This window comes from Myotis myotis, unplaced genomic scaffold (genome assembly GCF_014108235.1).
Source record: "Myotis myotis isolate mMyoMyo1 unplaced genomic scaffold, mMyoMyo1.p scaffold_m19_p_6, whole genome shotgun sequence".
Taxonomy (NCBI): domain Eukaryota; kingdom Metazoa; phylum Chordata; class Mammalia; order Chiroptera; family Vespertilionidae; genus Myotis; species Myotis myotis.
Window position 1 is genome coordinate 12,014,589 of NW_023416368.1, and position 17,331 is coordinate 12,031,919.

The 17,331-nt window shown below is 38.6% G+C and overlaps 1 protein-coding gene across 3 annotated transcripts; it reads right to left on the reverse strand.

Moving 5' to 3' along the window:
* Positions 1–2,342: 2,342 nt before the first annotated feature.
* Positions 2,343–17,331, reverse strand: MAT2B (methionine adenosyltransferase 2B). 3 transcript variants are annotated; one of them, XM_036313721.1, is made up of 7 exons: positions 17,171–17,331; positions 9,998–10,192; positions 7,258–7,372; positions 6,906–7,058; positions 4,838–5,031; positions 3,646–3,759; positions 2,343–3,263 (listed from the first exon to the last, which is right to left on the reverse strand). In XM_036313721.1, exons 1-7 carry the CDS (start codon positions 17,198–17,200, stop codon positions 3,093–3,095), a joined length of 972 nt encoding a protein of 323 aa, XP_036169614.1. In that variant the 5' UTR covers positions 17,201–17,331; the 3' UTR covers positions 2,343–3,092. The 3 variants fall into 3 exon arrangements, with proteins under 3 accessions (XP_036169614.1, XP_036169613.1, XP_036169615.1); XM_036313720.1 differs by lacking the exon at positions 17,171–17,331 and adding an exon at positions 15,311–15,476; XM_036313722.1 differs by lacking the exons at positions 9,998–10,192; positions 17,171–17,331 and adding an exon at positions 15,311–15,477.

A 17,331-nucleotide genomic window follows, 5' to 3' on the forward strand; every position in this document is an offset into this window, starting at 1 on the left:
TTTCCTATTGCTACTGTAACATAATACCACAAATTTGGTGGCTTAAACAGTACAAATCTATTATCTTTCAGTTCTAGAGGTCATTAGTCTGAAATGGGGTTCACTGGCCCAAAATCAAGGTGTTGCTGGCAGGATCCTGCTCCATCCAGAGGCCCTAGGGGTGAATGTTTCCTTGCCTTTTTTATTATCTGGAGACTGCCTAGATTCTTTGGCTTCTGACCTCATCCTGGCATCATCACTCCAACCTCTTGCTTCTGTGACCACATCTACTATTTATCTACTCCCCTGCCTGTGATTACACTGAACCCACCAGGGTAATCTCATTCACGATTCTTAATTACAAAGTCCCTTTTGTCATATAGTGTCATTCACAGATCTGGAGATTAGGACACGGACATGTCGGTGTCGGGGGCATTACTCAACCTACCACCATCAGACTACAGGTGTAATATCCATGAAGTGGAATGAAAGCGATAATGGGTAAGAGACAGCAATGAAATAGTGAAGGGTTTATATTGAAAGGTCAAACGGCCTAGGTTTGACATCAGGGCCAAGGCCCAGGGCTCAGGAATGCTCACCTGGCTCAAGGAGGCCTGGGTGATGAGGGGACCAGTGGGGACCTGGTGTGATCAGAAAATGATTCTTGCCGAAACCGGTTTGGCTCAGTGGATAGAGCGTCGGCCTGCGGACTGAAAGGTCCCAGGTTCGATTCCGGTCAAGGGCATGTACCTGGATTGTGGGCACATCCCCAGTGGGAGATGTGCAGGAGGCAGCTGATCGATGTTTCTCTCTCATCGATGTTTCTAACTTTCTATCTCTCTCCCTTCCTCTCTGTGAAAAATCAATAAAATATATTTAAAAAAAAAAAAAGAAAATGATTCTTATCGATGACATGAACAAATGAATAAAGGAGCTGCAAATATGGAAGGAGGGAAGCTAAAAGAAACCCTCCAGAGCAAGACCAGAATTGGAGCTATCAATGAGGATATCAAACAATTTTATCAAAATTAACTGCTTGAGTTTTGATGGTTATATTACAGTTATGTGGAAGTGAACTCTTATTTTTATAAGGCATTAAGTTGACATACGATAAAGTTAAAGTGGGTGATTTGGCACCATGGCCGCAACTTGCTCTTAAATGGTTCAGGAAAACAGCTAATACTCTCTTCTGTGTATATATACAGAGAAAGAAAAAATGATAAATGTGGCTAAATGTTGACAACTGGGGAATCTGGAAAGGGGAATACAGGCATTCTATACTGTTAGGGCAATTTTTCTGTAAGATTGAAATTTCAAAAAGAGAACAGGGACTTCCTTTGTAATTAATATAAACAAATTCCAAGGTATATTAAATGAAAAAATAAAGTGCAAGAAAATGTGTACTATGCTACTCTTTGTGAAAATAAAGAAGGGATGGCGAGTGTGAAGACATACATGTTTTGCGAGTGTAGTCTTATATACGCAGAACATCTCTAGAAACATACCAGAATCTTATCTAGACTGGTTTCCTCCACAGTTGGAAGGATTGGTGGCTAGAGAATGAGAAAGGTTTTTCTAACTCTAAAAATCTGAATTTTGTACCACATGAAATGAACTTAAAGAAACAGAATGCTTCAAATATATGTGCCAGGCTGGCTATCTTAGAAGCACGTGGGGAACATTTAAAACTAAATTAGCAAACATCAAGGCCAGAATTTCTATTTCAGTGGGCCCAGGTGAGGGCTTAAGTATCGATTGGTGAATATTCCCCTAGTTAATGATAAACATAGATAGCATGGTTTGGGAATTGCTGCTTTAACCAAATCTCCCCAATTGGCTCTTTTCTTTAAACCTCAAATTCTAAGTAAATTAGGACATTTTATCCAATGAGAGAATAAGATCATAATCTAGGGAAAGAATACCCCATGAGTGATACCAGAAAATCTGAAACTAGGATGTGCACGGACCCCCGAATAGAAGCCAAGTCATACCTTCCTAAGAACCAAAGATATTGTTGAGGCTAAGGTCACCTGAGTATAACTTACTGCAGATAATATATTCAGATATTCTGCATTCTTCAGAAAAAACGTTCTATGTAAATATGTAACATATATGTTACTAGTTATTTTAGTAAAAAACAACCAGCTGACACAGTTGACATAATATCTGGAACAATTTAGACCTCAAGTGGTAGTTTCCTGGTGTGTGTTAGTGTTTTGTATTTCAATATATATTTTAACTACGTTCTCTTGTATGCAGCAGATGGTAATAATGTAATTTTTAAAAATTAAAGCAACAAAATAACAATTAGTCTATATGGTTGGTCCTTACATTTAAAAAAAGAAATATAAGAAAACTCAGCATTCCCATGCCAGTAGTACACATTTATTATTATTTTGAATGGTCAAAAGACTTACAAGGCCCATTATTATCAGTATAACCATACATATGAAATATCACTTAGTGACATGGAGTGAAAACAACAGTTTTATATATATTTAAAAATACAGACACATACACACATTCTCTTTCAAGTGTTCACCATACACTGCTACACAAGCAGGAGGCATGGAGCTGCAGGAGTGACAATATACATGACATGTAGAAATATCTCAAGCATAAAAACCACACTTAAGTTGCAAAAATAAAGTTTCTTTCTTCAAACATTTTGATCTGGGCTCAAGCAAAGCAAATAATGAACACCAATGATTTTCATAGTATTTAACACTTTAAAACAGAAAAGGGTCAACAGTTGCAATCGTCCTGAAAATGTAGAGGTTTGAGGAATGAACAATGCATTTCATCCCCACTCCCTCAAAAATAAAGTCTACAGCAGATCTGTTTCATCCCGGCTCACAAATACTGAAGAATCATAATCTACTACATTCAAACAGCAAATTAAGCCAGAACAAACAAAATGATAAAAAGAAGCATCAATTACATCAAGCAAGGCATTACTGACCTCAGTTTCTTTACACGATTTCACTAGTGCAAGGAGCATCGTTTACCTGAAAGATCCTAAGTCCCAACTAAAGAGCACTCATACAAAACTATTTCCTTTACAAAGTGCCACATACTCTACCGTTAAAAAAAAAAAAAAGACAACACATACACTAGTGAAAGACCGTTTGTCTCCATCTCTTATCAATGAGGAAGGGCCAGAGTGACTCTTTGATTCCAATTCGAAACGGTGTTCGCTGGCCAATTCCCAAGGTCTCCAATTTGGAGCAGTCAAGCTGAGAATTTTTTGGACGTTGGGCTCCTAAGACAGGACTGTCAGTTATCTTGAAAGAAAAATAAAAAGAAAACATAAAAAACACACGAAAGGCTACATGTTGAGGTTTTATATTCTCTACTTCATTTAGCCCTCAGTACAAATCTTATTTGATCCCTGGAAAAATATTTATTTTTTTAAAAAAGCTGCTATAATCAAGACAATACATTTTCTATAAATGTCACCAATACTGATTGGCTCCTTTATGCATAATAATTTAGAGAAAATTAACAATATAAATTGCCACATACAAGCGAGGGTCACTGTGATTAATACCAGAAAATGGAAGTTACCAATACTTCCAAAGCAACAAGGAAATGTTATCAATAATACACCCTACAGTGTTAGTTCTGAAATTTCAAAAAGCGAGGCTTTAAATAGCATATACTTACTGGTCGTAAGTGACTGCTGGGGAGGTTGAAGGCATCTGCAATTGCACATGCCATTTCATACTTTGTCATCTGTTCATTTCCAGACCAGTGAAAAGTTCCCTTAATTGATGGATCCTGACAAGGACACAAAATTCAAAATAGTTTTAACTTTCTGATTTGAGTTGAATGGTAGGTTTGACAAGAAAGGTAATCAAAAGGCCCAGAAATTAAAATCTCTCCTTTCTGGAATGTTCTCCACAAGATATCTAAAATCAAGTATATTCCCAACTAACATGAAAAGCAATTTCTAGAATGTAGCCTTGAGTATTTTTTTAAATAAAAATATAGGTGACTATTTTACTTAGCGAGATGTAAAATGATTACAGATTTTTATGGAAGCATAATTCAATATAATGAGTATTTCTAATTATTCTAAGCTAAAGACAAACCTTAACAGAACTATTTTTCAAGATGAGCTAATTAGTTATAACATTATCAAATACTGTCAGAGTACATATTTAAGATATATATAAAATTTTATGTTAAAAGTATAGTCATACTATTATTCTAAAATAAATCAGTCTCTAATCTCTTTATGACTACTCTATTTAGCTCCAAGATATTCAAATTTTAACTCCTAAAGTGGCTGAAATTGTGAATTCCTATGTAGGATCTTCTTCAACATTACACAGTGCTTAATCAAAATTCTTAGGACATTAGATTACTTTGTTACCCAAAGAATACAAGTTTTCAAGTCATCTTGTAATAAAAGAATGACAGATGGGATCTGTAGTATTTGAGAAATGCAAACACAAGAGTGTATTTTTATAACTCATAAATGTAGCCTACTATCTATCTGTAAACTATTTTTGCTTGCTCTCCTTACAGTTTTAAAAAAGCACTTTATAAAGTACAGCATAGGAAATAGAGTCAATATTATTAGAGTAACTGTATGGTACCAGTTGGGTACTGGAAATATTGGGGGAACACTATTTTATTTTTTATTTTGGGGGAGGGAACCCTTTTTAAAGTATATGATTGTCTAACCACTGTGCTGTACACCTGAAACTAATACAAAATAATATTGAATGTAAACTCCAGTTGAAAAATCATAAAAAAATTTAAAAGTAGAAATAAAGCACTTTAACTTCCGCTCATTAACAGGATTTTACTATGATGGAAGTTAGAAAATCTTCCTTGCAAAGATTCTCACCAGCATTCTCTTTTCTGCCAGCTGACGACACACGGAGGCTACGTCTTTGACGTGCGTTGGGAACCTCTGCTGCCAGTGGTCCATGTTCGCTGACTTATTGCTGAACTGCACTTTATCAAACATAACAGTCACAGAACTCTCCTCCAGCTTTTCAACTTCTCCATACAGAATAGGAATTCTCAAAACAGCAGCTCCTAGAAATGAAGCAAGTAATATTTTAAAGCTGATTGGTTAAGTTTTGATGTAAAATCATATTATGTGGATTTAAACAATATTGTAGAAAACTTACAATAGACCAAAATGACACAGCTCACTGTAATAATGCCCATTTAACAAATGTCATCTTGAGTGTTTTTAAATGTTCTTTCATTTGGGGTATTTTTACACATAATTTCTTCATTATTATGATCATTAAAAATAAAACTGATCATGACAACTAAATGTAATGAGTGATCCTTGATTGGATCCTAGATTAAAAAATAAAATGCAATAAAGGACCTTATTGGGACAACTGGGAAAATTCCTATATAGACTCTATATTATATGACAGTAATGTTTAATTTCCTGAGTGTGATAATTACATTGTAATTATGTAAAGAGCATCCTGGTTAGAAGATACCCAGTAAAGTATTTTGGAGTAAAATGCAACTGATTCTTAACACAGAAAAAAAAAATTATGTACAAAACACATGTGGCAAACATTGGCAATTGATGAATCTATATAAAGGGTATGTGAGTATTTACCACATAATTCTTGAAACCACTGATTAAAGAATTATGATGTATTTAGATTTTATGTTGGTCCCTAATGAGGGGTTACAACAGACTAGATAATTGACACTTTAATTGAAAATCAAATAGTTTAATTAAATTAACTTATTAGACAACCATGTATAGATAAGTAATTTGAGGATAATTTACAATACCAAAAAAAAAAAAAAAGCCTGATAAATGAAATATCTATTAGTATCTATACTAGAGGATGCTTCTCAAAGACAAAAGCAATAGTTTTAGTATAGGGATCATTAAATCAAGTACAATGCAGCCATTGATAGGAAATAGATATCCAAGTGATGGCTCCATCTGTACTAAAATGCAAGTAAATGAGGGGACACACACACATACCAAGTACAAAACAACATGCACACATTTTCAAAATCCACAAAAAATGCATGCATACATAACCACACTCAGTGCTTCTCTCTGAGGCAGCAATGGAAGAGAACTTTCACTCCTTACAATTTCAAATTTTACAAAATTCTTCTGCAAGGAGGGTACATACCTTTTATAATCAGCACATACACGTGTATATACAGATGTATACACAAACACACACAGAAAAGAAAAACCACACAAATAACAGAAGACCTCAATCTAAGAGAAATGATATTGGCTCATTTTTAAAACCAGATTACAAAAATTTGTACTGTATAATTTATTTTTCCTATACACAATATGTACATAGTGATACTAGAAAAAAACTGGAAAAATTCACAAATTCTTTAAGATTTCTAAAATTATTTTTCTTTTTTTATTAACTACACTAGAGAGCCACTGCACAAAGATTCGCGCAATAGGTCTGCCTTCCCCTAGCTGCAGGCACCGGTTTTCCTCCGGCACCCAGGACCCAGGCCTTTGGTCCGTCCGCAGCGGAGAAGCCAAGCCTCGAGGCTAGGCTTCTCCGCTCCGGTGGCCTGCAGCTAGGTTTGGCTTCACCGTTCCAGCCGCAGCAGAGAAGCCAAGCCTCTTCAGTCTTCAGTCGTCTTCATTCTTCGCTCGGAGCCTTCAGTCTTCACTCCGTGCCTGAGTATGCAAATTAACCCACCATCTTTGTTGGGTTAATTTGCATACTCATCCTAACTGGCTAGTAGGTGTGGTGGAGTGACAACCAATTTACATATTTCTCTCTTACTAGTGCTGATTCTCTCATTTTTCCCCTGTGACTTGTTCTTTGACCGATTTTTTTTTAAATTACACACACACACACACATACACACACACACACACATCATAAACAAAAAGTAATCCCCAAAACAAATCTGCGGCTAAAGAGATTGTTGTGTCTTACCTAAATTGTTCTCCAGAACAGCCTTCTCTCCTTCTAATTTTGTTTTGCCATATAGATTTAAGGGACTTGGTATATCTTCCTCTCTATAAGGAGGATTTGTTCCATCAAAAACATAATCTGAGCTAATATAGATTAGAAATGCTCCAATTGCAGCTACAAACAAAAAACAAAACAAAAAAAATATTAAAATATAACATTAATCTTATCTGTAATTTTTAATAGCTTATATATGATATTCTCATATGTATCATATATAGACAAATCTCTTATAAGCAATCTATACAAGTCTAATCTTTACAAACTCAGCAATCATTTAATATTTTATAAAATGATTTTATGAAGTAGTCATTACCTGCTTCCTTTGCTAAATTCCCAGAAGCATCCACATTAAGTTGAGCAGCAGCATCTGGCTGATTTTCTACAACATCTGGCCTTCTCTCTGCTGCACAATGCACTATGACATGGGGCTGGAAGTTAAGCATTGATTTTTAACCCAAAAAAGAAATAAAACAGAGGAACCACAGCCTTCCAACAGTGATTTAATTCTAGAACAATGTTAAGTTCAACATTCCTTCAACTAAAGAATCATTGTATTTGTCAAGCTCCCCTTTTTCAAGGCTTGAACTTCCATAAAATTACATGTAGACACCTGGCCAGTGTGGCTCAGTTGGTTAGAGTGTTGTTCCGTCACCAAAGGGTCAGGGTTTTGATCTCTGATTGGGGCTCAACCAACTGACATTTCTCCCTCTTAATAACGTTTCTCTCTCCTCTCTCCCTCCCTCCTTTCCCCCTCCCCCCTCCTGCCCTCCCCCCATCCTTCCTTTCTCTCTGAAATCAATGAAAAACATCCTTGGGTGAGGATTAAATAAATACATACATACATAAAGGCTCCGAAAAGAGCAATTTGGCAATCCCTAGGGAAAATCACACAAACATCTGTGTCAACTACTATATTTAGAAATACATCCCCAAATTCAGATGGGAGAAAAGAGCTATCATTTGTGTGATTAATATGACTTAAATCTTAATAAATCTATGTTAAAGGGAGAGGAATATCAACTGCAAATCAAATTCATAAGTTCAAATCTCTTAGACTATTCATTTGAAGAAAATCAACTACCTATAAAAATTATTTTCCCAGCTGAACATTTAGAATACCACCTATATGCTAAGCACTGTCCAAGGAGCAGGACTTCATCATCTAGTGCAGTGGTTCTCAACCTTGGCTGCACATTAGAATCACCTGGGAATCTTTTTAAAATCCTGGTTTCTGGGCCTCATCCTCCAGAATCAGGATTTTAAAAGGATTCCCAGGTGATTCTAATGTGCAGCCAAGGTTGAGAACCGCTGATCTAGTGGAAAAGAAAGACATATAAAGAAACAGTTTAACCATCACGTGAGAGAAGTCCAGACAGAAATGAAGAGGGTGGTTTGCAGAGAAGGGGCACCTACTTCCCAGAGGAGTGGAGCCACAGCTAAGATCTGGGAAGAACACTGACAGGCAGGCTGGCCTCCCCACATACAAACTGCCCCCTTCTCAACAACTGCTTGAGGAAGCACGGTCTTAGTTGTTCTCAGGCTTGAATGTGCACAATCTATGGTGCTTCTTAAATGTAGAGCTCCGGGTCCCATAACTGACTTACTGAATTAAAATCTCTGGGAGAGTCGTAAGAACAAGTTTCCCAAAAAATTCTAATGCAGGTGTTACTTGATCCATTATTTTTAGAAAAAAAACTAAAACTTCCTATTTGATTAGAGGTAGAACAGAAATTAAAGTTTTCTGGAACTTTACTGTGACTGTGGCCAACATATTCTTTAACATCTCTGAGCCTTTGTCATCTCTAAAATGGAAATACTGTCCATTTTACAGTGTTGTAAGGTTTACAGACATTATTTTTTAAAAGCTGTATATGCCTAGCCAGTGCGGCTCAATGGTTAAACCAGGAGGTCACAGTTTGATTCCGATCAGGACATATGCCCTGGCTGCGGGCTCTATCCCCAGTGTGGGGCATGCAGGAGGCAGCCAATCAATGATTCTCTCTCATCACTGATGTTTCTATCTTTCTCCCTTCCTTTCTGAAATCAATAAAAATATATTTTTAAAAAATACAGTTGTGCCAAGACCGGTTTGGCTCAGTGGATGGAACGTCGGCCTGCGGACTGGGAGGTCCCAGGTTCGATTCCGGTCAGGGGCATGTACCTGGGTTGTGGGCACGTCCCCAGTAGGAGATGTGCAGGAGGCAGCTGATCGATGTTTCTCTCTCATCGATGTTTCTAACTCTCTATCTCTCTCCCTTCCTCTCTGTAAAAAATCAATAAAATATATTTAAAAAAAAAAAAAAAAAAAAAAAATACAGTTGTATCGAAAGTGCTACTTAGCAGAGTACTTCAGAAACATACTTTTTTAAATAAAATGCTTTATATTCTATCTTTTGTCAACCTAATGATTTTAAGGATTTCATATACTCTGCCATGCTTAAAAGTGTACTGGGGAGAGGTCAATGGAGGAAAAAGGAGACATATATAATACTTTAAGCCAGGGGTCCTCAAACTTTTTAAACAGGGTGCCAGTTCACTGTCCCTCAGACCGTTGGAGGGCCGGACTATAGTTTAAAAAAAAAACTATGAACAAATTCCTATGCACACTGCACATATCTTCTTTTGAAGTAAAAAAACAAAACGGGAACAAATATAATATTTGTATTTGCATGTGGCCTGCGGGCCGTAGTTTGAGGACCCCTGCTTTAAACAATAAAGAGTTTTTTGTTAAAAGTGTATTCTATATTGTTGCTTAATAGATTAGAGTCTAAGTACAGTAACTTTCTTGAGAGCAAGATTTTCCATGTCATCCAGATGTTTGTTTTTTTTCTTGATTTCAGAGAGGAAGGGAGAGGGAGAGAGAATCATTGATCGGCTGCCTCCTGCACACCCCACTGGGGATCGAGCCTGCAACCTAGGCATGTGCCCTGACCAGGAATCAAACCTTGACCTCCTGCTTCATAGGTCAACACTCAACCACCAAGCCATGCTGGCTGGGCCAGATGATTCTTAACATGGTTTACGTTTGTTAAAGTAAATAGACTAAACCAAACCTGAAAATCATAAATGATGTGATGAACCGCATTCGCATCCAATAGATTAACATGTTCAAATTTTGGTCTTGCTCTTCTAAAACCACAGCCAACGGTATGCCAATTATTCTGATGAAATTCTTTGTACACAGCTCTGCCAAGAAGCCCAGTGGCACCAGTAATCAGAACACGCCTATTGGGGACATTAACTTCCTCCTAAAAGGTGAAGGGGAAGAAAAAGCATTTTCTTTGAAAATATTCTCTCAACAGTATTAGTCAACATCATCATCCACTAAATACTTCAAGTCTGAGTAGTTTGCTTCATGTCCCATATCTATAAGCCAAGTCTTAAGAATAAAGATCAGTCAACTGCATCGATAAGTACATCACTTAAGTTTTAATAATCTTACCCCCCCCCCCAAATAAAAACTAAGATGATATGGACAGTAATTAGCTAGTCAAAAAGACTGTGATTTCTTACATTAATAAAAAAATCTTAATTTTATAATCAATGATGTCCAAATGAGCAATAAACAGCAACTTTAATTATGTTTTTCCGTTTATAAAATCCACAATTAGGTTTATGCTTATTTTATGGCCTGATTAAATATTTGGGCTTTATTCCACCAATGTTTACAAGTTAACATTTTTGGTTCCCGGTTTTTAACCCCAAGTTTTCTTTAAAATTTCACTGATATATCATATTTTGATAGGTCTGAGTGAGAGAAGTCACATTCCACAGGAATTTATGTGAAGGAAAAATAAATTTGATCCTTATGGCACTAATATCCTAAGTTTAACTAAACTGGTAAATGTTCCTGTATTAAAACTCTAAATGTACCTGCACAAACCAATTAAACTAGTAAACACAGATATAGAGGATAAGAGAAAAACAACAACATGAAAATATTCTCAACTGGTATGTGTTGCATCTGTGAAAAAGAAAAAATTCCTTACACATAAAAATTAAAAGGAACTACTATTTAGGAAATAATACCAAGATGGTAACAGCAAATTTCCTCCTAAAATCTTGAATAAAGTCAGCAACTTAAGTTTTATTAAATTTTATCATCCTGAAGACTTTTTATTTCAAAGTGTTGTTAAAGGCAACTAATTCTGAGATGTCAAAACTTTAAAGATGCGTACACCAACCAAAGACCTTTCATTAGCCCTTAGTTCGGCTGAATAACTCAGCAGACTCTACATTAAAAAAAAAAAAAAAAGGTTACCCAAATCAGGTACTTCCATCAGAGGAAAAACCTGAAATGAAAGGCTGACAGGGACAATGTAAAGGTAAATTCTAAAGGATATTATTTTTTTTCTTAAATCAACCAATTTCATAACTTTTTACAAGTGGAAGGAAAATTCATCTATGTTTTCTGTTGCAAAACTTGGCTCACAGCCAAATGATCTATGAAAATAAGGATTTCAGCCAGCAAAGTATTTTCTTTACATTTTGGCAAGAAAACAGTTCTTCAAAGACTGAACATAAAGAGAAAACATGCCAAGTCTAGCAGAGATACAATCAAAAAACGATTTACACAGGATAAGTACAATAAACATCCCTGGGGAAATACTGTTAAGAGCGCTCCAATGTGGTTCCTTCTAAGCGTCTCACTTTTTACTTCTAAAGCAAAGGAATGAATAGATTTAGGAGCTGCACTTTGAGAACTGTCATCTTGAACTTCAGGAAAGAGCAAGGCTTTTCTCAAAATAAATTTCCCTTATTCAAAAAATTGCCATCTATCTTTCTAGAAGCGACATCTTTCCCCCTTAAATAGAAAAATTAGCCCCGCCAATGTGACTCAGTGACTGAGGTTTGATTCCTGGTCAGAGCATGTGTCAGGTTTGGGGCTCAATCCCCAGTAGGTGCCATGCCGGAGGCAGCCAATCATTGATGTTTCTCTCTCTCTTTCCCTTCTTCTCAGAAATCAATAAAAATATTTTTTTTTAAAAAAGGAAAATTTGAAGTCAAAGAACAAGCATTATGCAATCCATAAAGTAAACAGTAAATTAAGATGTCTGCATACTCCACTGACTCTGAAACATACTTTTCCCTCATTGCAACATCTCATGCCAATGAATAAAATAGAGATGCATCTTATGAATGTCATGGTTTGGCTGTGCTGTCTGCTTTTTAGTGCAGCTTAAAATAAGAGCCAGATGATTTTATAATCGAGAGCATCTTAGACTTGATGAAATGCAGTACTGTTACAAGCACAGAAAAGCTCTTTAGAGAATACACAACTTTAAAAAAGGATGGGAGATGCATGGAAAACTTATACCCTATATACCCTGGGGCAATATGGTCATATGTCAATGCTTAAAATTTTTCTTTTTATTAAAAAAGCAGAGATCGGAAGTGCAAGCACTTCCTGAAACATAAATCATTCTGCACAAACTTATATTTGAAAACCATCAAGTGTCATAAAAACCTACATCATACCTTTTGTTCGTAACAGCCTTGTTAGGCAGGGCAGATAGATTTCCAAAAGGAAGGACCTGAAGTCCAGAGATGTTAAAGGGTTTGTCCACAATAAAAGGAAAAGGTTAAGACTAGAACTTGGGTATTCTTGCTTCTATGATCCAGGCAAAAACATAATGAGTCTTGTCTCAATCCTTTAAACTTATATTTGGTTTCATGACAGTTAAATTTTAGCTGCTCTGCCAAGAACTGTGCCACTGAGAAGTTACTTCATCTCTATCTAACTCCTCATTGGTAAAACGAGGCATTTGGACAAGGTGACTAAGGCTCTTCCGGCTGTATAGTTCTTCAATTCAGACATTTCCCCTATTACCCTTATCACAAAGGGGTCCACAGAGACTGAATTTACTTATATTAAGTTTTACTCTTTTCATAGTCTCTAGAGACTCACTGAGCACTTTCTGTCACCACTATAGGGGTCAAGACAAGATTTCTCCATTTGGATTATAAGTTTATTTGGTGGGTGACAAATAAAATATGTTTCACTCTGAAATTAAAAGATGCCAATCAAAAATAACTTATTTTTGAGTTTCTATATATAAACAGAACTCTACTAAAGCTTTTGAAAGCATACTGTTTTTCTTTTTTATTTTAAGAAGAAAATAAATATTCCTCTGAAAATTACTTTGGACTGTCTGTTACTCTATAAATTTAATCCTGCAAAACACAGGAACATCCAAACACTCTGAGAGACTCAGAATGGAAGAATAAAAAACTGTCTAGTTCCATCAAAACCACAATCAAGAGCTGGAAATATTTTGTGAGCCTAAAAATTCTGTATCAATTTTTATTACCTATAGGTAAATTACATCAAACATTACTTTAAATTAGTCTGAACATATTTCTTTCTCTTATTCTATAGAATCTTAGATGTACAGAATTCACTAACATCAGATGCCACATTTTCAGATACGAAAAAAAATTCTTGAAAAAGTAAACACATCATGTAACTAAACTAGAGGCCAGATGCACAAAATCCCTGCAAGAGTAGGCGTTCCTTTCCCCGGCTGCCAGCACCAGCTTCCCTCTGACACAGGACCAGGCTTCCCTGGCAGCCCCAGCTCATCTGGAAAGTTGACTTCTGGTCTAATTAGCATATTATGCTTTTATCATCATAGATGTGGAACTACCATTATTGTTATGCTATCTAATCAAATACCAAATTGTAAGGAAAGATAAATGGCTCCTTCAGAATAACCCCAAACAGTGATTTCTAACTTAACACACTGGAATTAAGCATGTCAGAGGAAAAGCAGGGTGAAAAATCACTAACAACCTAGAGAGGGATCTTCTTAAATGTTGGTGGTAAATACAACAATACTTTGCAATTCTCCAGAACTTCTTCAATTTAGCAGTTCCATAGTCATGTCTTTCATTGATCCCCACAAGATTCCCCCTCAAGGCAGGTCACTGAGGAGACATTCTGGGGTTTGAAGTGACTTTTTAGGACCCCGTGACTACCTCGTTGGCACTGGTCTCGCTCCGGTCACCCTACTGTGCGCCCCAGGCAGTATTCACAGAAACCACCAGTCTGCTTCGCTCACATCAACTGTAAGACCCTCCTTCCACAGATTTTTGTGTTACAGTGTTTTGTTTTGTTAATCCTCGCCTGAGGATATTTTCCCATTGATTTTTAAAGAGAATAGAAGGGAGAGGGGAGAGACAGAGAGAAACAAGGATGAGAGAGACACAGGGATCGGTTGCCTCCCACAGGTCGGGAGGGGATCCAGCCTGCGACCGTGGTACCTGCCCTTGACCAGAATGGAACCCCTAACCCGGGACCCCCGGGTGGGCAGGCCAAAGCTCTACCCACTGAGCCAAACCAGCTAGGGCAACTCTACACGTTTTGAGAGCAGCAAGTATGTCCCAAGGTTTAAGATGTACCGCTTTTTATTGAAGGAAAACCAGTCCACATTCGTGAGCTCCTACTGTGCAAAGTATACAGATATACATAAACAAAAACTAACACTAGGTAACATGCACCCAGCCCTGTTCGGGGTACACAGGGGCAACATAGCAGTTTAAATAGCCCCCCCTTTTTTTCCCCTAACTCTACCCCCTCCCAAGTCCCAAAGGTATATGAAAGCACGAACTATGCTACATTTCAGAGGAGTTAAAATTCTGCATTGCTCTCTAGAACTGCCATTTCCTCCATCCTTTCTTATATCCGTAAGACTTATTGGTCTGGGCATTTTACCAGTCTCATCCCCAGAGCTAGATAATATTCTGAAGACGGATGAATGCTGGGAAGCCTGAACAGAATACGGACACTGCAACAGCCTTCCTTTTACGCCACCTCCGTCGTAGTTTAAAGCCCCAAGCACCAGTCACAATGCACTTAATGAACACTGACCAAGGGCATTCCCGCTAAGCCTCGATTTTCTCATCCGTAAAATGGAGCCAAACCAATCTCCTAGTGATGAAGATGACAACGCCTAACACAGCGTCCTGTGTAAACTAAGAGTTCAAGATATCACCTCCAACACCGTTATTCCGGAAAAGCCACCTTTCCCCCTTCTTCCTAAGACACACAAGCGGGTGTGACCGAGGGGGAAGAACAAAGGATCCAAAAAAATTTTTAAGAAAGAATCAAAACCAAGGCAGCTCAGAAAACCCCTCTTCTTCCTGGGAGCGGAGAGGAGACACCAAAAGGAACCGATTTCCTCAGTTCCGGACGCAGAGGTTGGGAAAGCAAACAGGAACGGTCGTGCGCCGAGGTAAACAAACCCCATGGCGCCGCCCCGAGCTCCGCGGGCTGAGGAGGTGGCGCGGGGCCGCCCTGAGGCGACTCGGGCCCGGGCGCCTGGAAAACCCTGCCTCTGCCCGGTCCCGCGAGACCCCTCCTTCACCTCCACCAGCTGGCAGTTCCCGGGAACAAAGTGGACGGAGAACTCCTTCTCCCGCCCCACCATGCCTGCCGCCTTCGCGTCGCCGCGGCAGCGATGAACACCGGCTCCAGCCCAGGACCGCGCCAGCCGCCGCTCTGAGGCCTCGGCCCGCCTCCCCTAGGTCCCGGCCGATCTGCTCACAGCTTCCGGCTTCCGCCGCCAAGACCGCTTCCGTTGATTGGCCACGCCGTGCGGAAACCCCGGAAAGGGGCGGGCACGCTGGGGGGAGCTCTCCGCCCATGCGCCAACTGTTAAAGGGACACGCAAAACAAAGGCCTTGGCCTCAAGCCATGAATTCAAGCTTTGTTTGGGGGTGGGGGGAGGAAGGCTGTTTATTTTATGTATTTTCCCTTTTTTTTTCTTTGACTAGGGAAGGATTGAATTGGATCGCGTGGAGTTTCAAGTCTGTAGACTGCGCAGTGCATAAAGAATCAATCTGAAACTAATACAAATACAAAATAATATCGAATGTAAACTGCCATTGAAAAACATAATTTTAAAAAATCAACTGGGCATGTAATACATCAAGTGGGATAAGACGTTTTACAAAGTCATAGCGGGGGGCGGTGAGGCAAGAGGGAGAAGGAAAGCACAATAGACATGCATCCCTGGAGCCTTAGGAGTGTTTTTTGAGAGATTCAGAAGAGACAAGAAAAAGACAAGTGTTGGCAAATGAGCCATTACCACCTCAAGAGCCTGTTTGTCTTTCGGGGATGCTAAAAAGTAGGACCAAGAGTTGAAGAAGGTACCAAGGGAGGGGAGAATAATGCTGAGCACCCTGCATCACGCTTTTTAAAGTGACAAATCAGGTGGCTTTCACTTCAAAACGCTTGTCCTATTTTCAAAATCCTTTTTGCTTTAGAGCCTAAGCAGCCTTTTGCAAAAGTCCTGTGACTTTCCTACCCAGCCCCCCTGCCCCCCAACAAGAACTCATGCCTTATTTGTGGGAACAGTTAATGTTAGAGAGCCCGAGGACCCTCACTTTCCGATTTTTGTTTTCATCCAGACTGTCCCTGTTCATCACTTTAGCATTTATTTCGAGTGAGAGCACTGCCCCAGCCCCAAAGGGCAGCGGGGGACTGAGGGAGAAGATTCCAGATCCTCTTAGTTCTCACTTTAAAAACTGGGGAGTTTTTAAAAGTCTCTAGTTGCCATCTAATCTATGAAACATGAAATTAAGTATTCAATGTGGAGAAGAGTTAAGGGCAAGCCCATGCAATTAGCGCTTTGATTCTCAGAGAAGAGAGAAACAAAAAGTTTACTGCCTGCATTTGAGAATCTAGTTTTTTGATACTTGCAGGAAAAACGTAGGGGTAGTTCTAGGGGTACATGTGCGTGTAATCATCTTCTTTAAAGATGGAAGTTTCTATGTGAAAAAAAAAAAAAAAAGCCATCATTTTACAGGCACTGTCCAAGTTCGTGCTGTGGCTAAGTCTATAAATTTAAAGAGAGCGACCTGGAGCTACAAGTTATGTTAGCAGATTCCATTCACGCCAAGACAAAGAAAGGCTGGAGTGTGCACTGTGGATAAAATCCTCATTTATACAGACCCTGCACCTGCATCACTGCATTTAACCGTGTAAATGAAATTGCTGTTCTGTTCTGCATTCCGCCCCCCCCCCCTCCCTTAATGAGACTTAGCTGAGTTCTCCATACAGGGTCAATAATTAAAGTTAGTTTATTCTTTCATGTCCCAAAGTTCTATGTTTTAAAGAAATGAATGGCACCCATGCATTTCGGCTTTTAGCAGACATTCACCAAGATGCTTTTAAAGAAAGTCTAACTCCAGAATGCCTCATTTCCTGAACTGTTAGCTCTTACCTGTTCCATGTTCTCCGGCATTTCGGGCATGGTTCCAAAATGATCTCAGGAAAACAGATTGGGGGTGAGTTTCAGCCTCTGGTCTCCTCTGGCTGGCTCTTTGTTCTTTCTGCCGAGAGTGCAGGCAGGGAAAACGTGAGCCGCGGTTTCACTCGACCTTT

Coding starts and splice junctions, on each gene's coding strand:
- MAT2B (XM_036313720.1), bottom strand. CDS start 15,373: ATGGTGGGGCGGGAGAAGGAGTTCTCCGTCCACTTTGTTCCCGGGAAC. Junction 5,032..6,905: donor TGTTCTGGAGAACAATTTAG/GTAAGACACAAC, acceptor CTTCATTTCTAG/GAGCTGCTGTTTTGAGAATT. Junction 3,264..3,645: donor CCAGCAGTCACTTACGACCA/GTAAGTATATGC, acceptor TTTTCTTTCAAG/ATAACTGACAGTCCTGTCTT.